Here is a 26,168-nt window from a genome sequence, read left to right on the forward strand (position 1 = left end):
AGAAATCAGCCGCACAAATTCTTCATTGGGGTCATACCTTAGTGCCTGTGTATCGTCACCGAAATATCTGTCCTGTTTGGAGCTCCTTACCCCTGAGCTGTGCATTTCCAGCGTGGAGCACAAACCGAGGCACAACCGGGAGTCACTGTTAGAACCACGCAGCAATGCCATAGAAAGGTATCGATCCGGAGTCCCAGCTCTCGACTCCAACCGCCAGGCCATCGTTCTTCCCCGACGGAAAGCTGCTATGATACCTGCCATAGAAATTCAAGCTGAGCCGCTGGAAATGCAGCAGGTTGCTTCAAGTCCCTTTCCTGCTGCAGGCTGCACGGCAAGCTCTTCTGCAAAGGCGAGCAGAAGGCTGCTAGCGGCCCGAGGAGCGGCGGCCCTCTTGCAAGCCCGTCGTCCGGAGCCCGGCAAGGGGAGGGGAGCCCAGGCCTTCCTCTGGCCGCGCGTCCCACTGCGGGCAGCAGCTCTCCTTGCGTCCCCGTGGCCGCCACGGCTTCTGCAAGCTGCATTCCGCAAGCTGCCAGTTTAGGGAGATGCTCGGAGGCTTGTCTCTTGGAGAAGCATCTTGCCAGAAGGGCTGAGATGTCTGTTAAGCTGCCACATTGCTAGTGGGTTTCATTAATAGCATTAATCAAATTAGAGCGTGCCTTAATCAGGTAAAACAGAAGGGCTACCACAAGAGTGAGAATCTTCTGTCTCTTTGGAGGAAAGTTCATTTAGCTTCCTCTCTTCAAGCCATAAACCTCTGCCAGAGAAACTTCATATTTTAAATCTTCTCATACTAAAGTACTTCACTGGCTTGTAAAGATCTAGAATCAGAAAGAACGAGGAAATGTGTGTGAATTTAAAAAAAAATTCCCGTCTTTATTCTCCGTTCATAGATACTGTTTGCATGTGGGATTTTTTCACTCCCACCTTTTCAAAAAAATACATTTCTTCTGCCACAAGATATATTACATTTCAGCACGTCATCGTTCATATATATCATTTTGACAATGCATTTATTATGCATGGTGCCTATACCTCTATAGTCCACACATAACCTTTTATTATTTTTGGTAACTATGACATACAGTAATAAAAATGACAAAAATAATACCGAAAGCCGTGCTTTACAGCAGAGTACAACTCTCCTAACAGTGAGATGCACAACCGGCCGGAGACAGAGAGCCCCTGAGGGAAAGAGCTGGATTCTGTTTCCGTGTTGCTCGTGAAGTCTCCATGGAGTCGGCGTTGTTTCCTGGTCCACGCTAAACCAAACGTCTGCAAGCACTCGGTGGGAGAGGTATCTGAAGAGCTGAGCTCCACAGCGAAACGAAGTGTTTTGCCAAAGGTTTGGCAGGGGACTGGTGGGGACTGGGACCACTACGGCTTAGTGGTAGGCGGGTGCTGTGTCCTGGGCGGCCTTTCGCCTGTGAGAGGACGGGAGGTCTGCGTGCGGGGGGCCTCGCGCCCCTGGGAATTGCATTCGGCCACCGTTGTGGGAAGGCGGCCCTACCTCAGAGCGCGGCGGGCGGCCGGTGCTGCCTGTTGATGAGCTGGGCAGTCTGGCTCCGGCCGCACCGCTGCAAAGCAGCATCGCTGAAAGCCTGCGACGCTCACTTTTGCTCGGTTTTAGGAGCGCTTCACACTTGGTCTCCTCCTGGCATACTCACCGGTCAGCACCGCTCACCTGGCCTTCGTGGTAGGGGTGGGCGTTGTTGCAGTATCATAAATGCTAGTGGTGGCTTACACCCAGAAAGGGGAGATTTTTCCCAGAAACAGCAATGTGGAAAGGGCATTGAGCGCTAAAAGATCAGCTTAACTCATTTTAAGCTGCACTCAGGTACTGCCCGGCACGGGATGTAAGCCTGCAGCCGGAATGCATGCTTATTCTGGAATTAGCCCGGGAACGTCTGTCATCTTCCTGGTCAGGGTACAAAAGCAGACACCAGGGAAAACACAGCTTTCTAGTAGAAGCATGTCTGAAGAGAGAACGTCTTTCTTCGGTAGCTGAGCTCCGCTCGCCCGTTACGCCGGCTCAGACGTCTCTGCCGTCGGGTGCTGGTGGAGCTGCGGCAGCTCGGAGCTTGCCCTTCCAGCAGAAGGCCTTGGCGGGGGGCTGCCTGCGGGAGGGGCTGGAATGTAGGCTCCTGCTCCTGAGTTTCTCAGGGTTGTTGGAAGCCATCTGAGAGAACTCCTGGAAGATGTCCAGGTAGGTGGCATCTCCTGCAAAAATACACAGGAAGAGGCATTAGTGCCAATATTCGCGCTTTGCCTTGCTTTGATACTTCCCACCCGCGGAGATGATGGTGCCGCAGGCCGTTTCCACTTGGAACTCACGAGTGTCACCTGGATGTAAGGGGCAGCTCTACATGCGATACAAAGGCAGAGCCCAGCTCCTTAGCCTTGCGCTGCCTCAGAGGGCTCTGTTTTGGCTTTCCATTCTTTGTCAATAAGAACAGGATTATTTGGGAGCTGGCACGTGTAAACATGCTCTCAGGACTCTTGCTTCACAATCAGATTTAGGATAATTCCTCGCTTTTAATAGTATTGGTACTTTTTTCCAAAGCCCAAGAGACAGTAGAGAGGCTCCTAAGACTTGAAGGAGAGAGCTATTCTGGAAGCTGAGTGCTCTGAAGTGCCAAGGTCTTTTGTTGTGCCACTTGTGCAACAGCAGAGCTTCACGCAGTCGGGCCACAGGGCTCGGTACTGGTTTGCTGGAGACCGTGTTCAGCCGGGAACAGAGACAAAGTGATTTACTACTGGTCTGGCTTCTCTTCTGCCAGCCAGGCTTCTCAGAGCAACAAAACCACCTGTGGAAGGGCACTATCAGGTAATAACAATTCTCCGTGACAGCTGACTCGAGGCCCCGTTCAAACCACAAGTGAAGGCAAAGAGTTCGGGTGTCCCAGCCGTGGTTCTGTGATAGAATCTGCCTTGATGCAGGAGCGGTTTCAGATTTATGCTACAATTCTAGAGATAATTACGCACCCGCATTCCCATTAATGATAGCTCTGCTTGTATGTTTGCTGCTTGATGTTCTAGGGCAATTTCTGCCACGGACTGGACTACTGAGCTCATCATCACCTGGTGATGAACCCACGTAGCCACAGGGGAAAAGATAAGGGAGAGATCCCAGGTATTCACCTACAGAGGTGCAGCTACCTTTAGTCTTTCATACAGAGCTCCTCTGCCCTTTGTCTGACAGAAGACGTCCTGGAGAGGCACGGAGAGCGCAGATCCACAGCTGCTGGGAGCTGCGTAGCTCCAAGGCACGTCACCGGCAACTTCGGTGCAGCGCTGGGGGAAAAGCTAATACAAAAACTCGGTTCCACAACGCCGATAGCGGGATCCAGTGTAACTTCACATTGCCTCGCAAACTCAGCTGGAGAGAATGGTCTGAGCGCGTCCAGCTGGCTGGGAGCGGAGGGAGGAGGCTTGCAGCCTCGCCGGGCAGCGCTCCCGCCCCGGAGGCACGCTCCCAGAAGCATTCCTCCAGCCGCGCCTTTGCCGCAAGCTCGCAGGACAGGTCCCTCTGCGAACGCCGTGTCCCCTTCCACCCCAGCTCGTGGGTGAGCGTGATGGGACGTGAGAATTGTCTCTTTTCAGTACAGAAAGAGTGTCCAGCCCAGAAGATCTTGAGAATTGGTCTTCAGCATTATCCACATGCAGGTGGCAAAGGCTTCTAACATGAGCCGTATCCTCAGGCAGGCTTTAATCAGGGTTTGTTGATTTTCAGGCACAGCAATGCTCAGGAAACGTATGGTTTTGTACCTGCCACAAAACCAACCTGCCCTACCCGTTAGCTTCTGATTACAGCCCCTTGAGCCCCTCCTAACCGGTGGGACTCGGCCTGCCTCCGCCGCCCCCGCCAGCGCTGTCCTCTGTGTACAAATACACCCCAGCGTTACGGTGGCTTCTGCCTTGCCGCCCATCAGACCACCCCCCCCCCAGCGACAGACCCCCGCAGCCCGCCCTGCCTCCTTCTGCGTGCGCTTCCACCGGCCCCTGCCGCCTCCTCCCCGCCTTCCCTCAATAATGCATGCTCCCTTTCTGGGAGGAGAAGAAACCCCACACTTACACACCAAATAGAAACCAGGTAGCTTCTCTATGAGGAAAATAAACTCATCTCTCCAGGGTTTATTTAGAACGAGTCTGCTGTTGAATCGTTAAGTATACCGGGCAGCCACAGGTAAGTGCTGAACTGGCTGAGCGCTGGTGTAGGGACCAGCTAAGAGCTGCTGCTCCTCCTCCTGGATCCTGACTTGGTTTTGGCACCAGTGGGAAGGTGTCAAAGTGCCACTCTTAGGCAGCGGGACAGAGAATTGCTATTACCCCCTGCCAGCAGCCCCACCACGTTGGTAAAATCATCGATACATCCTTGGTCAGCGAGATCGCTAATCCTCCTGCACACTGGTAAAATGTTTGTTCTGGCAACACTCAGATGTAACTCCAGTTACAAGAATCCTACTGTTGTAGCGAAGTATTAGGCCCAGATTTTTGAAGATATTTAAGCATTTAATCCTCATTAACTAAAGAAAGAAAGAGACAGTCTTCTGGAGATCTGGGTTTCTGTAATCACATTTCAGTCTTCAGTGTATTCATCCTTGTGAGGCTGGATGAGACCACAGTCTCCATTTCAGAAAGGTATCAAAATACAGGGGTGGCGCTGGGAGGCAGTAACAGGGCGAGGAGCGAGCCACGGGCCTCCCAAGCTCTGCGCTTACAAATTTACCGTAAGGCCATGCAGCTCTCCTGCCTGAAATGCCTTAAATGCCTGTAATGCTCCTGAGTTCCAAGTATCCTTCCCATCGAACTCCTTCGCTGAGTTCACGAGCCTACCTGGATTCATTAATTGGGATCTGTTTGTCCCTCCAGGGGAAAACAGAGGTTATTCCACAATTTCATTTTTCTGCATTTGTTTTCCATGCTAAGTACGACAGAAATCATGAGGCCAGGCCAGTCTTTCTTTTCTTCTTCTTCTTTTATTTTTCTGCCACAGACACACAGCAGGAGAGAAACCAAGTGGGGAAGGATTGCACTGGGATACGTGGGAAATGGTGTCCATGTGCAGAAGATCGGTATTTTCATCTAGTGCAAGGTCTCCTTTTACAGGACAGCCACCAGCGGAGCTCATAACATATCAAGCATTAACTGCTCCGGGTACTCCGAAGAACCATGAAGGGGTGGGGGCGATCGGAGCCTCTCACCTCTACCCCAGCCTTCTTCCAAAGCACCCTGAAATCACATTATCACAGGACAGCAACACAGAAACCCAAACAAAAATGCAGAGTATTTACGTGGCATTCCGCTCTGTTCGCTGCCACAAAATTCAAGCTGTGGGTTGCAGAGGAGAAGGAAAACAGGTTAAAAGGGGATGGTTTTCTAGGTCCAGTTAATACAGGCAACAAGGCAAGAAACCCTACATAAATAAATCAAGCCAAAGAAGGAGGAGGGAAGGAGTTTATCTAGATTTTTATTAACAGTGTTTCAAGAGACAATAGAAGAGAAGGGAGGGGAAAAAAGGCAGACACCACAGCAACAGTTTTAAAATTGTACAAAGATAATAACATACAGAATATCTGGTTCCATAGTTACAGTCAGTACAGGCCGTGTAGGGAAAGGGGGAATTAAAAAACGTGTTACAAAGTCGTACTGAAAGCAGGCAAGTGAAGGCGGTTAACAGGTTACAGCATATTTACAGCAAGCGTCAGCCCCCGGTAGAGCAGCCCAGCCATTCGGTGTGCGACAGCGCCGTATTAACCAACCACACTTAGCAGCTTCCACTTGGCTACAGAACTCCGTTCTCTGTGTGCTGTTTCGATAGGAAGGTGTGGAGCCTTAGCCAGGACGAGGCTGGCTGGGCTGCCTCGTCTCAACGGCCTTCACTCCAGGCTGCCAGCCCACGTAACCCCACAGTAAGAAAGGTTTACTCTATTTCTGTGATTTGGCAGCCGCAGGTTGCACGTAGAGGGCTTCCATGCTAACGTTTGTGTGCTGTTGGGGGGACATGATGGATGGAAGCCAACTGAGACAGGTCTATAGCTCCATCGATAACCTGAAGGCAACCACCCGGCCACTCCTGCTGCTATTGGAGCACAAGGACGCACAAACCGAACCTGCTCCCTCGTGGCCCTGGCTGGGAGGCGTTCGTGCAGCGAATGCTCCTGCTCCAGCTGGCCTCCCCAGCCATCTCAGCTGCTGCACTAGGAACACAGACGGTCCTCCTCGCGCCTTGGAAGCTATCCCGGCTACTACCCCCACCTCTATCCCTCGTTCCCTCCCCATAACAACTCAGCTGCCCTGCCCCCCACTAACACAGTGCCGGGCATACAGCTCAGAAGGGATGTACCCCGGCCCAAATTCCCTACAAGGCTGAGGAACCGGCAGGCAGACTGGCGTGAATCACATTCCTATGGAAACAGCACTCTGCATTTTGGAATCTCAAAAAAAAAAAATCCTGTTTCTTCAGAAGTCTCACTCTCCCTTCGCGCAGTCCCTTCTTCCCCGTACCCCCTCTCCATATAACAGCACCACGCGCTCTCACCCAGACGCGCACTCACACACGTTTCTCACCAGCTAACCCACGGGTTAATATCGCATTTAATCCGTTCATCCTGTTTTGTCTTTGGTTGAAAGCAGTAATGCTCGGGCAGTGAGGGGAGAGAAGTGGGTGCGGGGCAGTCGAGCAGCGCAGGAACAACACAGCAGCTCAGCAGCAGACAACGGCTGTGTTGCGGCCGCTGGACAACAAGTTTATCAGTGCATTTTGTTAGGAGGTCCTGTTTTTCTTTTGCATAAGTAATGGCCATTTTTGCTGGTTTGAGATGTTACTGATCTATTTTATGCTGATCACAGTCTCTGCTTGCCAAATCTTTTTCTTTAAAGACATAAATTCTTCCAATTCCATGTTTTTCCTCTAGACTGCTGAAGGAAATTTCACATTGCAGAGATCATCTCAGAGACAACAATATTAAAATAACCTGAGGCTTCCCTGGATGACACGTGGAGAGGGAACACAGAGGGCATCATTTCAACTTGCCAACGACCTGAAGTCATCCCATTTGCAATCAGAGACATGTGCCAGACCCAAAAAGATTCAAACCTAGACTCCCTGTCCAGGCACTTGGTTACAGGGTTTGGGTCAAACAAAAGCTAGGACAGGTATATAAATATTCACCCAGATCTCAAAAACTCAAAGATGACAGAATCTGCGTGGCTGAGGCAATGGTTTGGGTCCGTTTGTGTTTTGACAATGCCTGGCATGTTGCTTTCTAGACAAAGGCAAAGCTCCTCCTGTGAACTGTGGTTGCAACCAGGTTACTGTCATATAGATAACATACGCACTCTTCGAAAAGAAAGGAAGAATGAAAAGAGAGTAGTTTTGGCATGAGATATTTCAAACAAGATTGTACAACACAAATTCAGCTGTATTCAAAGAAGGAAAAAAAAAAAAAAAGAAAGTGTTCATATCCAGTCTTCCCTGTAGCCTGGTTGGCCATTTATTTTGTTCAAAACAAACTTTCTGTACAGCTTCCCCACTTTCCCCTCCAAACTTCTAAGCACACACGCGCGCGCACACGCATCCGCCCCAATCGGAAAAATCAAATAAACACAGAAAACATTGAGAAGTGCCTCTTTCGCATTTTTTTCCTGGAGAACCTTTTTGTTTTAGAAACTGTGGGATGTACTAAAGTGTTTGACAGCATTTCAAACCAGAGGCATTTAATGCCTCATGATCTGTATAATGAAAATAGAAAAGGGGGGGGGTAAGAAAGGAAAATTGTGGGGGGAAAAAAGGCAGGTTTTGAAAAATATTCCCTAACAATGCTACAAAAGAATCCTGACATTAAATACAGACAAACTGTATTGAATAAAAATTGCACTAGTCCTCTGGGCACATCAATAATAAATTAAATACTTAACAATTTCACTGATTAAAAAAGACAGCACAAAATCCATAACAAAAGAACATAAAACCCCCCAATACTGTATATGTAGGAAAAGTGCACAAAGTTGCTTTATACATTGAATCTAAATAAAGTACCAATACATGTTAAATAGATAAATTGTCTTGCAAGACACCGCTTTTTGCATCAGTATTTACATACGCTTTAACTTCATGTACTTCAGCAGTGAGTCTGAGCGTCAATGGACCTAGCTGTACGTGATTTTCGTGTTGTTCTCATGAGCCACTGATGCTGACTGTGAAATAAAATGACCCGAAGTGGAAGCCATGTCTCCAGTTCCCACTGGCTTACAGAAAGGATCAGTCCTATTTCTAACTTCTCATAAAAAGCTGGAAAACCAATTGGGGTGTTTTAAGTTGCTGTACATGTAAAAAACATTGCTAGACAATGATCATGCTGAAATTCATTAACAGAGTAGGACCATGGCAGTGGCGAAACACCTATTTCACTTTCAAGATCTTTGAAGTACCCTGAAAGATGCCAGCTTTGATTCAGTGTGGCCTTTTTCTAGAAAAGGGCACAACTTGAGGGGACATCAGCACTGACAAATGTCTGAATTGATGCAGATCGGTATAAAATGGGATAGGATTATCAAAGAGAATTCCTTACAGGGAATCTCTCAGTTCCTAACCCAGGAAGCAGAGCGAGTTCTTGGCTGGATATGGGTTCCCCTACTGAGCACCCTAAGCGCTGATCGGATGCCACGGGGCGATCTGCGCGATCGAACCACAAGCACGGCACAGCCCTGCTGAAGGCAGACACAGGCTCGAGGGCTTTGCTGTATTGCTAGCAGGCTCAGCACCACAACTCCTTGCGCTGGACACCACCATCCAACGCCACCTGAGCTCCGCACAGAGCAGCGAGGTCTGCAGGGCATTTCACATGATTTGCCAGACCACAGATTTGCTCCTGACCCCACTGAGATGGATAGTAACACTACCACCAGTTGCAGAGTAAGCGGGCTCAGCTGCCAAGGAAGGGGTGTCAAATGGGGCAGGGACACAGGAGTGAAGGCACCACCCTGCTCAGCGGGGAAGCCCATTTAAATTTAGGGTGACACAGTTCAATGCAAAGGACTGAAAGATGAAGCTCCATGGGAATGTAAAGTGGTAACCTCCTGTAATCCTGCACAAGACGTGCTGCGTGGGCAGCGATGCTGGCTATACCTTCCCACGGGCATCAGGAAGAAAGGTATTTAACCCCGGGCATATTAAATGCAAACTGAAGACGACCCATGTAGCAGCACTGCAGCAACAGCTATGCACAGTGCACATCTGCCTACATTTGGTATCTCTTACACCGGTGTATGCCTGGAGTCAGCCCTCTTCGTTCCGTGATGTGACTCCAGAGTCCCACGTGGGAGCTACAGTCAGAACATGGTCCCTGCTCACAAAGAAATTGTCCTCTGAACTAAGGATTTATACATGCTGGCATTCCTCTGAAACTGTGCTGCAGCAAGGACTGCGTTTTATGTCACACTGCTTCATCCCACATGCAGTCCTGAATCGCTCCTGAGGGTGCCACAGCTGAACAGAATGGGAACACAGACCAAGTGATCTGCCCTCTGCAATCTGTTAAGGGCACGTCCCACAGCTTCTACTCAGAGAAATGTTCAGAGGGAGTATCGCCTGGCCAAAGACTACAGGATAGTTCCCGAGCAGGCACTGAACAGCTAAGAAGGGAGAATGCAAGTCTGCATGGTGCACTCCCCCTCCGACCCATCAGCATGCCGTGAACTGGCAGGTTCACGCAGGCCAGGAGTTACCTAGCCCGGGTTCAGCAGCAGCATGCTGCGTGCAGAGCACTGGCCTCCTGGGACAGAAAGAGTGGAGAGATGCAGAAAACGCCAGGAGAGGCATTGCCAACGATAAAAAGGCTGATGGGGCCAAGCTCATTGATTTTTATTTTCCAAGACTGACGGAAGGAGATTGTTTAGGGAAGCACGAAAGGCCCTGGGGCCAGATTCTGCACAGCCATTGATCTGCAGCAGTTTCAGCACAGTCACTAGGACCGTTTCAGATTCACAACAGACAGCTGGGACTGAGATCAGAACTCAGCACTTGGCACTGTGCATCCCAAAGCTCCAAAGGGAACAAGAACGAGAAAGCTAGAAGACGATGATGGACGTCAATACCCAGATTGCACAGACAGAAAACTGTGGTCTGGCTGCAGCAAAACACGGGACAGCACTTTCCTAAGGAAGCAGGGACTCTCCCTTGAACTGGGAGGACACCCTGCTAGAGTCTAAGTGGAGTTTCTTTGTTGTTCCACTTTTAGATGCGTGGGTGGACCCTGAGTGCTGCTGGTTTAGTCTCTGAGGGCAGTATCTTGAGTGAAGAGCTGGATCACTGTTGCTGCAGTGTCTGAGGACACAATTACATCAATAGAAACAAACCTGCAAAGGTTTAATCCACTAAGGGCTGCAGCACGACAGCAGCCAGTATACAAAAAAAGAAGTCAAACATATTGGATGAAAAATAGTATGATTGCGTATCACTGCTGATGTAATGCAGGAGGATGGGGAACTCTGCCTGGTATTCTTGTGTTCCTCGCGAGATCTTGATCCCCTCAAGACCCCAACACTATCCGTAAGGCACTACGGCCCAACCCCAGCGCCAGCAGCCTGGGTGCCCAGGCAGGCTAAATACCCGTTGGGGACAGCCTGGAAAACCCACGAGTCCTGGAAAACTCCGATGTCGGTTGCAGTTGAGGGCATTCTGAAGAGGCTCTTACAGGAGCACATCTCAGCTTGGCATCCAAATTCCCAGCCAGAGGATAACCTGCCAGTGGCATGCGTGCTCTGTAAGCCCTCCTGAGACAGGATTATGTGGCTGCAGCACCTCTGCAGAGCTATTGTAGCATGATCTCCATAACAGAGTCCACAAACACAGCAACAAAGTGCTCTAAGTTGAAACACATTCCCCCACTCCAGCAAAGAATAATACAAGAAAAAGGAAAGAAACAAAAAGAAGATTCTGCCGGTCATTGGAATCGGGGAACTCAAAAGCCCCCAGGCCAGCTGCTGAGATGCCCTACTCACATGCTTCAGCATGCGGGGGGAGAGCACAGAGGGGTACACATGCAAGTAGAAGTCTCCTTCACAGAGATGCTAAGTCAGAAATCTGAAGTGACCAGGAAACAAACTGAACCAAAGTCAAATTGCATCGTGCAGCCAGCCATGTAGGCAGTGGGAGTTGGACGTGGCTTTTCTTCCCTGACACAAAGCCCATCGCCAGCGACAAGCTTCTCCCAGCCTCAAAAAATTAGCACTGCTGCTTCCATAACACTGTGCAGATTGCATCTTGGCCCAGGAAGCAGGCGAGCTATGGCTTTGACCAGCTAACCACCAAGGGCAAAAAAAGGGGAGCGTGGCTGGTATAGTCCTGAGAGCAATTAAGGTGAGTAGCCATCACTCTCAATCCTACCCCTTCTGTTGTCCTTCTGGAGCAAAATATCTCTGCCCCACAAAACAGCCTGCTCCTGACTTAGAGGTCATCTCTTAGTTTTCTAAACTGGCCCCAGCAGCTCCCAGACACTGCAGCAGTCCCACAAGAGAGCAGGCTGCTCGTCACGCTGCCAGGAGAGAGGGCTCCACGTCAGAATCCCTTCCAAACAAACTGTTCAGACGAGAACTCAGTGCATGGTAACTACACTGAAGCAGAGACAGGTTCATCTGATGGATTGTTGGTGGGCTTCTCCTGGTGATAGAGGGTTTCCTTTTCTTCTCTTTCTTTTTTCTTTTTTTTTCTTTTTTTTTTTTTAAATGCTAAACTCGTCTCCCATACTTTTCACACACTCAAGTCCACACGCCATGGTCTGTGGTTATGCCCTAGGAGTCTCCTACACAAAATCAATCATCCAGTAGTCAAGCATGAGAACTTAATGCTAACAGGAAAGACCCCTTTTCCTTCCTGCATGCATCTCAACCTATATGTGCAGGCATCAAAAACAGACCAATCTGCAAGAAACACCAATATACCAAGGACGGGGCTCTCAGGGCTTCTAGAAATTCAGCCCAACTTCAAGACAGCAAAGGGGAGGTGGGGGAGTTGTCACTAACACTCATCTATGTTAAGGCTGATGAACTCCTGTATACACTTTCTGTACTGCAGCTCAGTAGGGCTGTTGCTGGGATATTGACCTGGTTGTCCAAAGGGGCCCTCTGCTTCTCGCATTTCCTCGTTCATTCGAGCCAGACGCAGCCTAAAGTGAAACAGAGAAAGCACAAGGGAGAGAGGTTTGGTTATTCCTTCCCTGATGGCTATTTACAGGCAGTGTTCCTGTATATTGGCACTGGAAAGTTCTGGCTGCACTTACAAGGTAACTATGTCTGCGTTGGCTGCCTGGACAGCAATACTGAGCGGGTCCTGCCCATCGCCATCCACCGCATGCTGATTTGCCCCTCGCTTGAGGAACAAGCAGACCTGACTGCAGAAGGGAAAGAAAAGACCATCAGAGCAGAAATTCCAGCTCCCCCAGCCCCCACTGGAGTGGGCAGAGGGCACTGTCCTTCCCCAGGCAGGCACAATATAAGTGAAATATTGGTCTGGAAAAATCAGGAACCGCTGCAGTGGCATGGAAAAAGGAATGGGTGTACAGGGGCCCAATTACCCCCTATCTATCATCACAGGGGCAATTATCCTTAAGACAATCAAGTTGTTGATGTGATATAAAAAGGCATGTTTCACAACTAACCAATTCACCAAAACCCAGCTCCCATGCCCACCTCGCCGCACGACTCTCAGTGTTAACGCTGAATCTCAGTCCAGGGGTGATCAAGCACATCAGAGCAACATGCAAAGAACTTACCCAGTATGCCCCAGGTATGTGGCATGATGCAAGGGTGCCCGGCCTCGGATATCTCTTTGGTTAACATCTGCCCCATTCTGCAGCAGGAATTCACAGGCTATCAAGGAGCCCTGTCAAGGTAAAGGGGAATTTCTAAATAAATTCAGCCAGCAGTACTGAGAGGATGCACTGAACACGTACCAGGCTGTAAGCTGCCCATTGTCAGTGCACTCTGAACTAGAGTCAAGACCTTACATTCCCCAAAGTGGCCGCCCAGCCACTAGCACAACGTACCCCCATCACAGCTTGAATCAGAGGAGTTTTGTTTTCGTCTTCATCATTCACCCAGTTGATCTCAGCACCATGTGCCAGTGCTTCGGCCATGAGAGGCAGGTTTCGGGCTTGTGCTGCCTTGTAGATCAACAAGCCAGGATGCAGCTCCCTCAGGTCTTCCAAATCCGATGCCTCTTGTTCAATCTCTGCTTCACCACTTGACTCCTCTGACACCTCACACTCTGAGAGGCAGAAAAGGATGGAGAGAGATGACCCAAAAGCTTTGCATTGCCAATTTCTTATGTTCCCTGTTGTTCCTGGCCCCAGACAGTCCTGACCGTCCATCCTGCCTTAGCACTAGCTGCCTCCCCACGCTTCCATCAACAGCTTGAGACACCCACCTTCCTCTGTCACGCTGTCCACCACGGAGCCAAACACCAGGATATCAGTGCTGCCATCTGTGCTTCCTCCAAGCCCGCTGTCACTGCTCAGACCTGCAGGGCCAACAGAAGACAAACCAAGCCTATTTTAATACACAGGCATTCCAGTACCAGGCACAGCTGAGACCACAGGGGAAAAGGGCTGCGCAGAAAGTCACACACACATTGCACCGGCGCTGCCTGCAAGGGAGAGGGGGACTGCTATCCCATTTAGCCCCACTCAATAAAACTGCCCAAGGAAAAATTGCAAAGCCTTATGGTGTCCACGTCCCCGCGCTGCCCTTCATGCAGGGATGCTCCAACATTGCCATGGCACTTTGGACTGTTGAGGACAACCCTTGCTGCAATCCATGAGGGACGCCGTGACGTAGACTGGAGCAGAGCAGCAGCAGAGACAGCTTTGCAGCAGGTTATGCAGTGTCATAAGCAAATAAAGACATCCCTCTGCTTTTTACCACTAATAATCTGTTTCCACTCTATCCGTGCTCTCCACAGAGCTTTTTAGTTGTCCTGGGGGCACTTGCCAATGCATTGCTCTTGTGACAGATTATTGACCACGACTGGGCCAAATAATATCAGTGTGTATCTCAAGCCAAACTCTTAAAGCACTGTCCATTGGCTCGTTCACCTTCACAGACATCCCTTCCCTTTCCCCACAGTGCTTCTCACCTTCCCTGCTTAGCTGGTGAAGGTTACAAGACAGCTGACTACATAGAAGAAATGGAGTCACAAAGAGACGAAGCAGCTTGTCCAAGGACACACAACATGTCAGCGGCAGAGCCACTTTGTACCTTTTCCAGCTTGCACCCAAAAGCAGTCAAGAAAGTGACAGAACGGAAGAAGCACATGCAGGAATTGCCCCTGCGGGAACAGGGATGGCCCATCACCTTCGTCCTGAGGGATGCCCGGCCCCCTTGGGAACTCTGGCTGGACTCAGCTTCTTGCTGCTTTTAACTTCCCAATGACTGTAAGGGCTGGGAGTGTCTGTCCTCCCACAGCTCAAGAGGTTAAGTCCCCGTGATCTACCCCAAGACCTACACTCAAACCACTGTGATTAGAAAGAAAAACAAGCCAGGTTGTAGCTGACAAAGTGTTTCTAAAATATGAGCTGAGTAGTCTTTGCAAAGAGTAATAGCAGTAAAGCCTGCAAGAACTAAAGATCTGAGCCTTGAAAACCACAGCAGAACAAGACACCTAAACCTTAAAGGCTGTCTGCTGAAATCTTCAGAGCAGCTACAGCTAGGTCCCAGGTATAAAGAACAGTCTCTGAATCAGTGGTCCTGAAATCATGGCTCAAGTCATCCTTCAGCACTGTTCAACAGCCAAAGGAGATAATGAAGCAACAACAGGAAAGGTTTAAAGTGGCACATATCATGCGTATCTGGTTTTGGATCTGCTGTTAGGAAAATCATTGCCCTTTTTTGTAGAAAGCAAACAAACTGCTTGGTGAGACTGTGCTCTCCATTATGTCAGTACAAGTAAAGAGTGACTCCAATGAGGCCACAGGGCACTACTCTAGATTCACACCAAAGCAAAAAAGAAGGATCTGGCTCATATCACATGAATATTAATGTGTCAAATTCCCAGTTGTGTTCCCGTGGAATCAGTGATAAAATTCCTATTTTCTTCCACAGGAGCAAGATAAGGCTGTTGAGCAACTCTGAAGTCCTGCATCTCCCAAGTGTTGTTTCTGTTGACTAATAATGCTGAATTCCTTGAAACTGGAATAGCCCTTAAGACACTGATTCAGAGAAGCACTAAAGCACCTTCTCCACTGATTTCAAGAGATAGCACATACTTGTAGGAAAGCCTGCAATCTTCTCTTGTGCTGACTCAGGACCTTAAATATTTCTCATAAGTTCATACAATAACAAGCAACTAAGTTTTAAAAAATTACCACTCCTCAGCTGAGTATGATAATGGACCACACGACTAGCCTGTGACAGATGTGGGGCATTTGAAGTAAATGCTTCTTACTGCCTATGTGCCATGAGATCCCACATGTATAGGATTGGATCCTGTATCTCATCCGAGGGCTTTAAGATGTAGTAACTTGACTGCTGGAAACCCTCGGAAGCTTTTTGCCTTTTGAAAGCCTGCCAGCCTGTCTTTCCCACAAGGAACCGGTGAATTATGGGTTCCAGTCATTTGGCTGAAAGAAAATACATAACTGTCTCTAAAGCTTGGTTTGGAACAAGTAAAATTTGGGTGTCTCTTTTGCTGCTAGCTGCCAGAGCGTCACCTTACCTCCGTCCAGGAGGAACGGCGTACCGCTCCCACCGGGACCAATGCCACTGCCACTCCATGGGCCACCTGTTAGCGGATGCTGCATAGAGATGTGGCTGGCACCTAGAGGAAGGTGGACGGAATATGAGGGGAGTTCATCGTCACAAACACAAAAAGAAAAATTGTCCGCAGTAAGACTTGCTAAAAAAGGAAAAAAATAAAAGCCAAAACTAAAACCAGAAAAAAGCCAATGGAATGCATAGTCTGGAAGTAAAAGATGTTGGGAAAAAATCCCATCCACCAGAATGGGAACACCAGGGACTGACTGGATAGGATATTAAAATAATAAGTGCAATAAAAGAGCAATGGGCTGGAGCTTGTGCAACTAACTCCCCATCACTCTTCTGAAATATTTACCCTCTCTCCAGTGAGGCCGATACCTTGCCTTGGGTCTGGTGCAATGCACATGCCCTAGAAGAACTGGGAGACAAAGTGTGCCAGAAGCAGACACACCTTCTTTGTACTTACTGCGTGGGCCGGAGCCAGCACCGGTGTCAAAGTAGGAGAAAAGAGAGTCCAGCTCATCGGGGCAGAAGAGGGAATCTCGACGGAACTTCCTCTCCAGCGTAGCTGCTATTTTACACAGAGAGATTTTGAAGTACGTAGTTAATAGCATGTAAATGAACAAAAGAGACATAGTTCTACAGCTGTATTTACATGGGCTGAGCTTGCACGTCCAACCAATGTACCCCAGATGTGTGCAGTGCCATACTCATGCCCACATACACCAGCAAAATATAACAAAGAGCTGACCATAGGTGGGGATGCACTGCAGACCAAGTCATCCCAGAGCATTTTGAGCAGCCAGAACCCTTCATAAGCGTGGCCTCTCTTACAGACCAGGCAGGTAAAAATAAAAGGATTTGTAACTTTTTAGAAAGCAGGAAGCTGGAATACAAAAGAAAATGCACAAAGCAAGCTTAGAAATTGCTGGATCACCCTAGCGTAACAATCTCCTCCTTCAGCCACGAGAACCTCCTTAAACAGATGGCAAATGTTAGGAAATGGCTCTAAAGACCTGTGTCAACACGGTTTGTGCAACAGCATTTTTGCTTATACCTCTGGCAGACTGCAGGTCCTAGAGAAAGACGGGGCCATGCGTGTTATTAGGGCAGCTGTGTACACACCTACAAAGAGTGGTGGGCAGGCCAACGCAGCTCTGCATGGGCAGCGGGGCAAGGGAGGTTCCCACCTGATGACAACATGGCTGGTGAGGCATTGCCTGCTTCATGGCGGTACTTTCTACGAGCCGTGGGTGCTTTTGTGGTGCTGTTGTGTCTCTGGCACTTCTTCACACACCAGCGTCGAGGTTTCCGCTCATTCTCTGTTAGAGTCTCCCCATTTGGCAACTTCTTCAGGAATTTCTTCTCTACATACTTCACCTTGATCCAGGCTTCCTTGTCCTGCCTAAGAGAAGAACAGCATAAAGCTGTGCATAGGCTCACATGATTCGTGTAAAGCAAATAGCCACAAGGAGATGAAGCTGCTCTGAGTCATTTTATCAACCTGGCTCTGAGTCCTAAAAATCATTGAGGCCTGTATTAAGAAGGAAGAGTTTCTCAAACCTAAAAATATCTCCCATTTCAGAGCAAAACTAAGAAGTGCAGTGTGTAGCTGAGAGTGGAACATGATGTTCAGCCCTAAGCAACACCACGGGCTTCAGTAACATGTATTTGTAAGGAGGTCTCAGAGTAGGTGTAAGCCCAGCAAGCCCTGGTTCCCAAGTATGTTTCACCAGGTTGCTGGCTGGTAATGCCCCACTGACCTTGCTGAGAGTCAAGCTCAGGTGAGCTACAGAGGGAGTGGGCTGAGGTCAGGGTGCCTGAGGTAGTCTGGGCCCTCAGTGAAGGGCCAGTCACAATCTGACCTTCCGGAGGTTACGGTTTTGGGTTTACCGTGTGGATGGATAGCTTTCCACAGGACTGAGAGGATCAGTGTGGGCACTCAGACTCACCTGGAGCTCCCTGCTGTTGGTTTCTTAAGTCCCAACTCTTCACACTGCGCCTCATAAATCTGATTCATGGTACTGTTCCCCAGCTCGCACATCAGCTGCAATACAACAGGGAATGAATTAAATCCTCAGGTGAGGAGCTACCTTCCCTCTAGTCTAGCCTGCCACCAAGTAAGGCTCCCTCCATGTCCACCATTTGTCTATCTCTTGCCGTTAAAAGCCAACACTCACTTTCAGTAACTCTGGCTCCCAGGAATCCAGTGTGAGAGATCGGACTTTGGAGCAGTGAACACCCAGACTCCTATTTATCCAAAAGGAAGAAAACTGAAATGGTTACATGCCTCAAAACAGAGCTGCTCATGCATCATAAGATGCACAAGATCAATCCAGTTCTTATGTATTTATCTATACAGATGTAGCTATAGCAGAGAGCTTTATGCATATGCATACGCAGATGTACCTGCACACACAGGTACCGCAGCAAGCAATTACTTTTGAATCTATCTGTACAAACAGTACAGTCAGCTGTAATTCAGGCTCCACCGTTTTTTCCAGGAGCTTGCAATCCAAATCCCTGGCTGGCAGCGCAAAGCACACATGCACACAGTACCTGTGGATACCAGAGCACTCAATGCACAGCAGAATGCCCAGGTTGATACTGGCCCAGCGAGGGTCCGGCTGCCCACAGTCACAGCACTGGTCGTTCCCAGGGATGCTCTGCACTCTCTGCAAGATGGTCTCTCCTTTCACACTGCGCTCCCGCGAGTCGGTAGCAGAATCAATGCTGCTAGTTGATGGGGAAGCAGTCCGGTCCAGTCTCTGCAGGAACAAAAAAAACAAACCAAAAAATAGGGTTCTAGGATTCTGCAAAGCACCGTGGAACAAACCAGAGCTTTGCATAGCAGAGGCATTGACAGGAAGCATTATCTGAAGAAGAATAAACTAGGGCTAGTCCAAGAAGGGAACGGGTAAAGCCTCAATGTCTTATTGCCACAACACAGCGCCGTACCCCATCCCTGCTCTGGGATTGCGGGCAGCACGCAGAGCATCGCCTGGCAAACTACTTGCTCTCGTGGTGCCTCACTTGCACTTATCCCAGCTAGGGAGCAAGCTCTTGTCCCAGGGAAACATAATTCGTAGGGGAACATCAATCCAGAGAGTGATGGCAAGAAAGGGAAGATGTCAGGACAACCCTCATTTAAAGCCTTGCCTTTATCTCAGCCCAGCTTTCTAAGTGTGGCTTTGGTTGGTGACCAACTGTTGCCTTTGAGTTAGCACTGACATCAACTCCCTTCCTTGAGGGCAGGAGAGTATTTCCAAATGGTGCACCCACGCACACGGGACCTGCCACAGCCCACAAGCCCACTATCAGGCCTCTAAGACACAATTATGGATCTTCCATGACCCCCTCACTCACTTCAATATAGTAGCTGTCAGGACTCTCCCGGTATGCAGAAGCAATGCTAGCTTGAACAGCCTGAATCCAGGCCTGACGCAGCTTCTCCGAGTCAGCCTGCAGCATGCAGCTCCTGTGAAGGAAGAAAATGAGTTGGAAAATCAAAAGGACAGGGTGCACATTTTGGTCAAAATTGTTCCACTTCATCTTCAGCATAGACATTCCAAGGTGGGGGGGACGGGGGACACGACAAGACACGGGACACGACAACCTTGATTTGACAGGCAAAGGGGCAAAAATTAATCCTACAAGCTTGCACTGTCAGAGGTGTTCCCTCTTCAAAAACTCCAGGCAGGTCTGCTAGCTGTTTTGAAAAGCTGACCATTGCCAGTTTGACTGTCTATATGTGTATCAGGTAAGTGTGGCCTAGATCTGACTTATGCTGATGTCTGACAAACTTCACAGGGACTCTAGAGTACAGGCAATGGTATCTCCCAATCAACATTTAATAGCCCAGGGCAGCATCTGCTCAAATCTAATCTCTCGCAGTTCCACGCATAGTCCAGCTACCAGGAGGATGGCCTAGGGAAGCCACCAAACTTACTTGGTAGGTGAGACGACCTCAAAGCAAAACCTCCTCTCTATATCTTCACATGGCTTGACAGTACAGAGCCTCAGGTCTTCCACCACTACCGTGAGGACATCCTGAAAGGGTGAGAAGAGGTGGCTTTGTTGGCTCCCTGAAGCTGTGTCATAGTCAGGCCTCTCAGAAAACTCTTTCCCAAACCCTGCTGGTTAGCATATGCTGAGCCCACAAGAGCAGAGCCAGCCCACCACCAGACAACTCCAGGGCAATAGGAAGGGGTTATACAGAATTGAAACATGGGACAATATGTACACAAAGTGGCAGGCTTACTGGGGACTTCACCGACTGCCCCTGCTGAACAGGAATATTTAGATCACCACAAACGCCATCTGCTGCCACTTAGTTCTCAGTACAGTCTAACTTTGGAGCACAATAATGCCTGAATGGGCTTGCTGTCCCTCTGATCCAACTCTCCTCCCCACTCCCCCGCCATGGTGCAGCAGTCCCCAGCAAAGCAGGATACCAGACAAGCTGGCTAATCTGCCAGTGTCATCTGGGGTAGCCACACTGACCTTTAGCTTTTTCTGGTACACCAGCTGACTGTTCTGTATGGAGAACCACCTCCTGAGGGAAGACAGACAGACAGACATGAGAACAAGTCAACAGCAGAGCTACAGAGAGGCAGTTTGTTCTGTGGCAAAGCAGGATATCTCTTCATTTAAAAAGAGTGCAATTTATTCCAAGAAGCTGGAAAGTAATGTCACAAGAAAAGCTCGCACTTGTCCAGTGCCCTCCCTCACAGAACAAACAAAGGATTTACAGCCTTCAAGAATGACTCCTGGCATAGAGAGGCAAGTGTTCCAGATACATCGATGTATAGCACGAAGGAAGGAAAGACGGGAAGAAACAAAGCAGTAGGGCAGTCCCATATTATTGCCCGATTTCTGGGGCAGAAGTCTGTGTGGGCACACTGGCCCTGATGCAGGTAGTAAATCCAGTGCCTGTGGGACATGTTGCACTGGTTAGGGCACACTTGCACATGTGCACAGTAGGCATACTGGACATTTACTGGGGAAGCTGGATTACTTGCACATGCCATGCCAGACGCAGTGTGCCTGCTGCCTCTCCAAGCAGGCTGTCATAAGGCAAGCCAGAAATTCCTTGACATCATGAAGAAACTTCCAGGTGGGGGAAAAAGAAAAAAAAAATCCATCTCAGAAAACCCTGCTAACTGGCAGCTCTACAAATAGTGTTGGAGAAAATAATACAAATGAGTTGCACATCTTGCTGTTTATATAGGCCATGCTACCCACCAGGCTGATTTCTCTGTACCCACTACAGCCTATGGGAGGCCAAACAATGTCAAAGCTCCTGTTTCCTATGGCTAGAGTACGGGCAGGTGTGTGTGAAGGGGGTCTACCTTCTTAGGAGGCAACAAATCACCAGCTAGCAGCTTTCATTTAAAACACAAGTGACAGAAGGTCCATGTGATGCTGACAGCAGAGGTAATTCCCTGGTGTCTTAATCTTCGGTGCTAAATCCAAACCCCCAAGTCACTGCCTCATTCTAAGATACAGCCTAAAATTTAGCAACCTGATCATCTTCATGGAGGGCAATGGAAGCCATGACCATCACTCAGCTTCAGGAAGAAGGTACTGGAATACCCGAGCATAAAGAATCAGAGGCTTGCAGCAAGATGTTCTTTAGAGCATTTAAAACATACTCTGTTTGCAAAAGAACTACGTTCCCTGGGAAAACGAGATGAGACAGGATTCTCTTTCTTTTGTCATTGCTGAAATATTAAACAGATAAGAGAGAACAAAAGGACTTGACATATCTGTGGAGAAATGGGAAAATACAGGTAACCGGAGGCCATCCCATCTACGTGGCAGCCCATTTTGATGAGCTGATATGGCTCTGCATCGTTCTGAGCTGCTGTGACAGCAGCAGTCTATGCTCATGGAGCTCTGCTGTCACATGAAGCTGAGCGGAAAGTTTGTCTCTCAGGTTTGGTCTCTGCTCCTGCCCCTTGCAGCCCCAGAGCATGCATTTCTGCCCGGTGCTGGCTCCTAGCCCCATATCCCGAACCGTGGATTTTGCTGTTCTCTCTGCCTGCCCCCTCCCGCTCACAGGAGGGGGAGGCACTAACAGTGAACAGCTGAGTGACAGTGAGAAGGTGATGAGTAGGCTACAGGAGCTGTGAATAGCTGAGATGCGGGCAGATATGGCTAAGAGTGGGTGGGACTGAGGAGATGGCTGCGGGGAGGATGCAGACTGTGTATGACTGGGATGTAGGAGGATACAGGGAGGATAGCTGGGATTTGGGGGACAGGGAAATCTTGGAGCCCTTGACACTAACATTACTTCAGACATCAGGAACACCAGAAAGCCCCAGAAGGCCACACTCCCTCCAGGATAAGTGCCCTTTGGAGCAACCCTTGAATTCACAGCCAGGGGAGTTGCTAGGAGAAGGGAGTTGCCTGGCACCGCTCCTCTCTATCACAAGAGTCAAGCACGGGCCTTGACATTAACCTGACACACTTTGGAATGACCTCCTGCTCTGCAAAAACATGCGGTGTCAGTGAAAGCAGCCACGCTACGGACCGAGGTTATGCTCTGCTTAGGAACCACCAAGCAGGAAATCCTAAAAGGCTGATAGAAACGCAGCTGAGAGACCTTCCCAGTGCAACAGCTGGTGAGCACTGCAGTCTAACACCCTGACGCACTGGGTTGTAGCTGCTGTTGTGGTTTCTGGTTCCTCCAAGTGCAAACTTAGTGCTTAACTGTCAGGGCACCAGAGAGCCTGAGGGGTAACAAAATTATACTACATTTGACTGGAATCTCCTTAGTACTAGGGGAAGCTTCAGTGCGAAGGAATCACTTACCTAACCAATTCAGAGATCTCTAACAATTTCAAGTCTTTTTTCCGTGCAAATACGGGCAGTTTCTGTGCATATCACAAACTGTTCACTGAACCATTTAGCGTTTATTTATTCCAAAGTCTAACAGCGCATTTCAGCCTTGCTGTGATGTATACTTTGAATGTATCCCATAGCCATGTAAAAGATCTCTTAATATTGTATCACTTCCCTGTAATGTGAGGAGGAAATGTACGTCAAAAAGGCATTGATCTCATGCATTAGAAACTCACTGAAAGGGTTTGAATCCTTTTGCACAACCATGTATGAAACCTATTGACTATCTCAAGGGAAACTAAACACACAAATATCGAACAAGGCTAGAACATGAAACCTTTGCTTCCACTTTCCCAAGGTCTCTGGCAGCTGCAGAGACTCCCGACTCGTGCAGGAGGCATATGAGCCCGGCATTCCCAGTGACCTATCAGATGAAATATTTATAAATCATTAAGAGCAGGGTCAGTGCAGAGAAAGCCATTTCTCAGCTCCTGGCAGCACAGCTGATATTTCCACTCTCGCATATCTCCCCGTCCCAAAATAGACAGGTTTGATACTCATGGCATGTCCTGCTGTGTTGTTAGGGTATTTCTCTTAATGGTTATAAATTTACAGCTTTCCTAGGGCAAGACTCGAGCTGCATTGCACCCTGTCTTCCCTGCATGGAACCTGGTCATTCCTCCATTGTGGAAGGCACTCCCTTTTTTTCCTGGCATTTACTAAGATGCAGCAAAGCATGAGCTGGCTCATTCCATGATGCAGCCTAAGAGGAATATACAGCTTCACAGAAAGAAGCGTACTTCTTTTTGAACAGGAAAATAATAATCACTTAGATAAACTACAAGCATCTAGCTCTTTTACTGATTAATATACATGTCTCCAACACACCAATATCAAAGACCTGCAAAGCAAGTGGCTTTGCAAGCTCAGCACATGAGTTATAACGTGCTGGTAGAAAATGTATGTGGTCTTAAAACACCACTGCAATGCAGCAGATGCTTACTCCTCTTTTGCTCCGAGCTGACTTGGCGCCACATAGCCAGGTGAATGTGTTGATAAGGCTACACCAATCTCTTGAGATACTGATTCTCTCGGGAGGACTTACTCAGATGCGGTTATGCTAACGTGGCTTCAGGTTCTGATATTACTTGCAGCTGACAGGTTCTGAGCAGAATCACAGAGTCACTTTGGTTGAAAGGGATCTCTTCAGATCATCTCATCCAACTCTCCTGCTCAAGCAGGGCCAGCTAGAGCAGGTTGCCCAGGACTGTGCCCAGGTGGTTTTTTAATATCTCCACAACCTCTCTGGGCAACCTGCTCCACTGCCTGACCATCCTCACAGCAAAAAAGCTGTTTCTTGTCTCCAGATGAAATGTCACTTTTTAATATGTGCCCATTGCCTCTTGTCCTGTCACTGGGCGCTGCTGAGAAGTCTGGCTCTCTTCTTCATTCCCTCCCATCAGGAATTTGTACACATTGATAAGATCCCTCCCCAAGCCTTCTCTTTTCCAGGCTGAACAGTTCCAGCTCTCTCAGCCTTTCCTCATATGAGAGATGTTCCAGCCCCTTAATCATCTTTGTGGCCCTTCAATGGAACCCCTCCAGTAAGTCCATACCTTTCTTGTGCTGGGGAGCCCAGAACAGGACACAGTACTCCAGATGTGGCCTCACCAGTGCTGAATACAGAGCAAGGATCACCTCCCTCAACCCACCCACAAAATGCTCCTAAAAGAAAAGTCTCTGTATGCAGAAACTATCAAACCGACCTCATTTTAACTATCTCACTTTTAACTACTTATCTCAGAATCCTTCCAGTGATGATAACAGTTGCTAAGATCTCACTAAAAGTGAAGTGGGTTCCTGTGCAGGCAGTATTAGCTGTGTTCAGAGTCTTAGCCCAAATACCAAATGGAATATGAGTTATTACTCACCGATTCCACGTTTTGAAAGCATTGCTAGCTCTCTTGAAGAGGTAGCCTTCCATCACCACTCCATTCGGGGCATCAACATTAAACTCCACCTTCGAGTCATCATAGGAGAAGTCCTGCAAATAGAAAGAGACTGAGACTCTAACTGAGCCTGCACTCTCCAGGACCAAGATGGAGATGAGCCTAATCAAAACAGCAAGAAGAGAAAAACATCTATGTCAAAATCCTAAGGTTCAGGCAGAGCTGTCTGTCACAGCATATTCCTATGCCTTAGTGGGCTTCAGCCATGAATAGCAGTCATGAATTATCCTCATTCCAGTAAGCTATTGTTTGCAGGAAAGTACTATACACGCTGTATTTCTCCACTGTGGTAGCTGATAAGGAGAAAGACAGGTAGCTTATCATCATGAGGGATAAAAATTCCCAATATTTGGGGCAGTCTGCAATGGGAAATAAAGCAATAGAGGTGCTTTTCACTGGCCAAGTGAGTTAGCGATGCTGCTGCCACCTCTCTGTTCTGCAGGGGGCCAGGAACAGAACAAACCCCAGCCTTTTCACGCAAGGAAAACAGGCATGATGATTTCTAGAAGGCAAGACTTATCAATTCCATTTTCATTAGCTATCATCATATGCCATCTCCAATCTGCGCTCACTCAATTCTCTATGCTATGCTACCAGTCAGAGATGATTTGTCAGGTTTGGCACTGGTTCATCAGATAGATCTCATGGATTCTGACAGCTGGTGAGCAAGACACAGAGCAGAGAGAATAGCAGCTGCTCTCACAGAACATGGGACCCTTCTCCCTGGGCAATGGTCTGCCTCCTTCCCAAGAGAAACCAGGTCATGGAACCTAAATGACTTTCCCTCTAACCTGGGGAACCAAGGCACATCGTCTCTTTGCACTGATTCCACTCTAATGATGCATTCTACCCACACCTCCCTCTCTCGAGCGCAAATATTTCCCCCGTACTACTTGGTTCAAAGACACAACAGTGCAGTGAAAACAGCCCCATTAAGTGAAGTGCCTTTCCTAGCTCAGCATATGAAGACCCTTGTGATGCTGTGTTGCTAGGCAACATGCACTTCACTCTCATTAAGATGAGTTATTTTCATGTTCAGAGATGCAAGCTTGCCTGGGAGGTGTCATAATAAGAATAATACCGATACCGAAGGAGGAGATCTAATGGGACAGGACTGAGTCATTCCTTGGAAAGACAGCATGATGCCCAATTAGACACTAGAAACTGCTGTAAGGCATGCAATTAAGAGAGGTCTGCTTAGCCCCAAATTTTCTTGCCATAAGAGGATGAATCCCATGGGGGTCCTCCTCTGCAGATGTCTTTCATGTACATATTGCAAACAAAGGCTAGAGGGAATTTTCCTCTAACGCATAGGTATTTGAATGCGTGATTTTTGTACAGCTGCTCCAAAGTGACAACTCTATAAATCTGATGAGGATCTGCACTGTTTTATAATAAATAATGCAAACATCCAAAAATCTAGACCTTGTTGAAAAGTGCACAGCAAGTGTAGGACAAAACCCTTCCAAGCACATCTTAAAAATGACCACTTAGCTGTGCCTCACTTTGTGGAAGAGGTAAAAGTAAGGGGGAAGGTCTAAATATAATTACCAGGTTTCTTCA

At 48.5% G+C, this 26,168-nt stretch overlaps 1 protein-coding gene across 1 annotated transcript in view; it reads right to left on the bottom strand.

Moving 5' to 3' along the window:
- Nucleotides 1–888: 888 nt before the first annotated feature.
- ACAP3 (ArfGAP with coiled-coil, ankyrin repeat and PH domains 3) overlaps nt 889–26,168 on the bottom strand; it is a 102,998-nt gene continuing 77,718 nt past the window's right edge. Inside the window, exons 10-25 of the mRNA XM_087755344.1 lie at nt 24,528–24,640; nt 20,254–20,305; nt 19,700–19,800; nt 19,117–19,228; nt 18,310–18,518; nt 17,931–18,000; nt 17,703–17,797; nt 16,941–17,155; nt 16,217–16,321; nt 15,710–15,811; nt 13,424–13,516; nt 13,044–13,264; nt 12,771–12,880; nt 12,279–12,389; nt 12,103–12,164; nt 889–2,217 (exon numbers count right to left, since the gene is read on the bottom strand). Of these exons, the coding sequence (XP_087611470.1) occupies nt 2,030–2,217; nt 12,103–12,164; nt 12,279–12,389; nt 12,771–12,880; nt 13,044–13,264; nt 13,424–13,516; nt 15,710–15,811; nt 16,217–16,321; nt 16,941–17,155; nt 17,703–17,797; nt 17,931–18,000; nt 18,310–18,518; nt 19,117–19,228; nt 19,700–19,800; nt 20,254–20,305; nt 24,528–24,640 (1,959 nt within the window). The 3' untranslated portion in view covers nt 889–2,029. The remainder of the gene's footprint in view (nt 2,218–12,102; nt 12,165–12,278; nt 12,390–12,770; nt 12,881–13,043; nt 13,265–13,423; nt 13,517–15,709; nt 15,812–16,216; nt 16,322–16,940; nt 17,156–17,702; nt 17,798–17,930; nt 18,001–18,309; nt 18,519–19,116; nt 19,229–19,699; nt 19,801–20,253; nt 20,306–24,527; nt 24,641–26,168) is intronic.

This window comes from Nipponia nippon, unplaced genomic scaffold (genome assembly GCF_047370975.1).
Source record: "Nipponia nippon isolate SJK-2023a ecotype South Korea unplaced genomic scaffold, ASM4737097v1 scaffold_19, whole genome shotgun sequence".
In the NCBI taxonomy this organism is placed as follows: Eukaryota; Metazoa; Chordata; class Aves; order Pelecaniformes; family Threskiornithidae; genus Nipponia; species Nipponia nippon.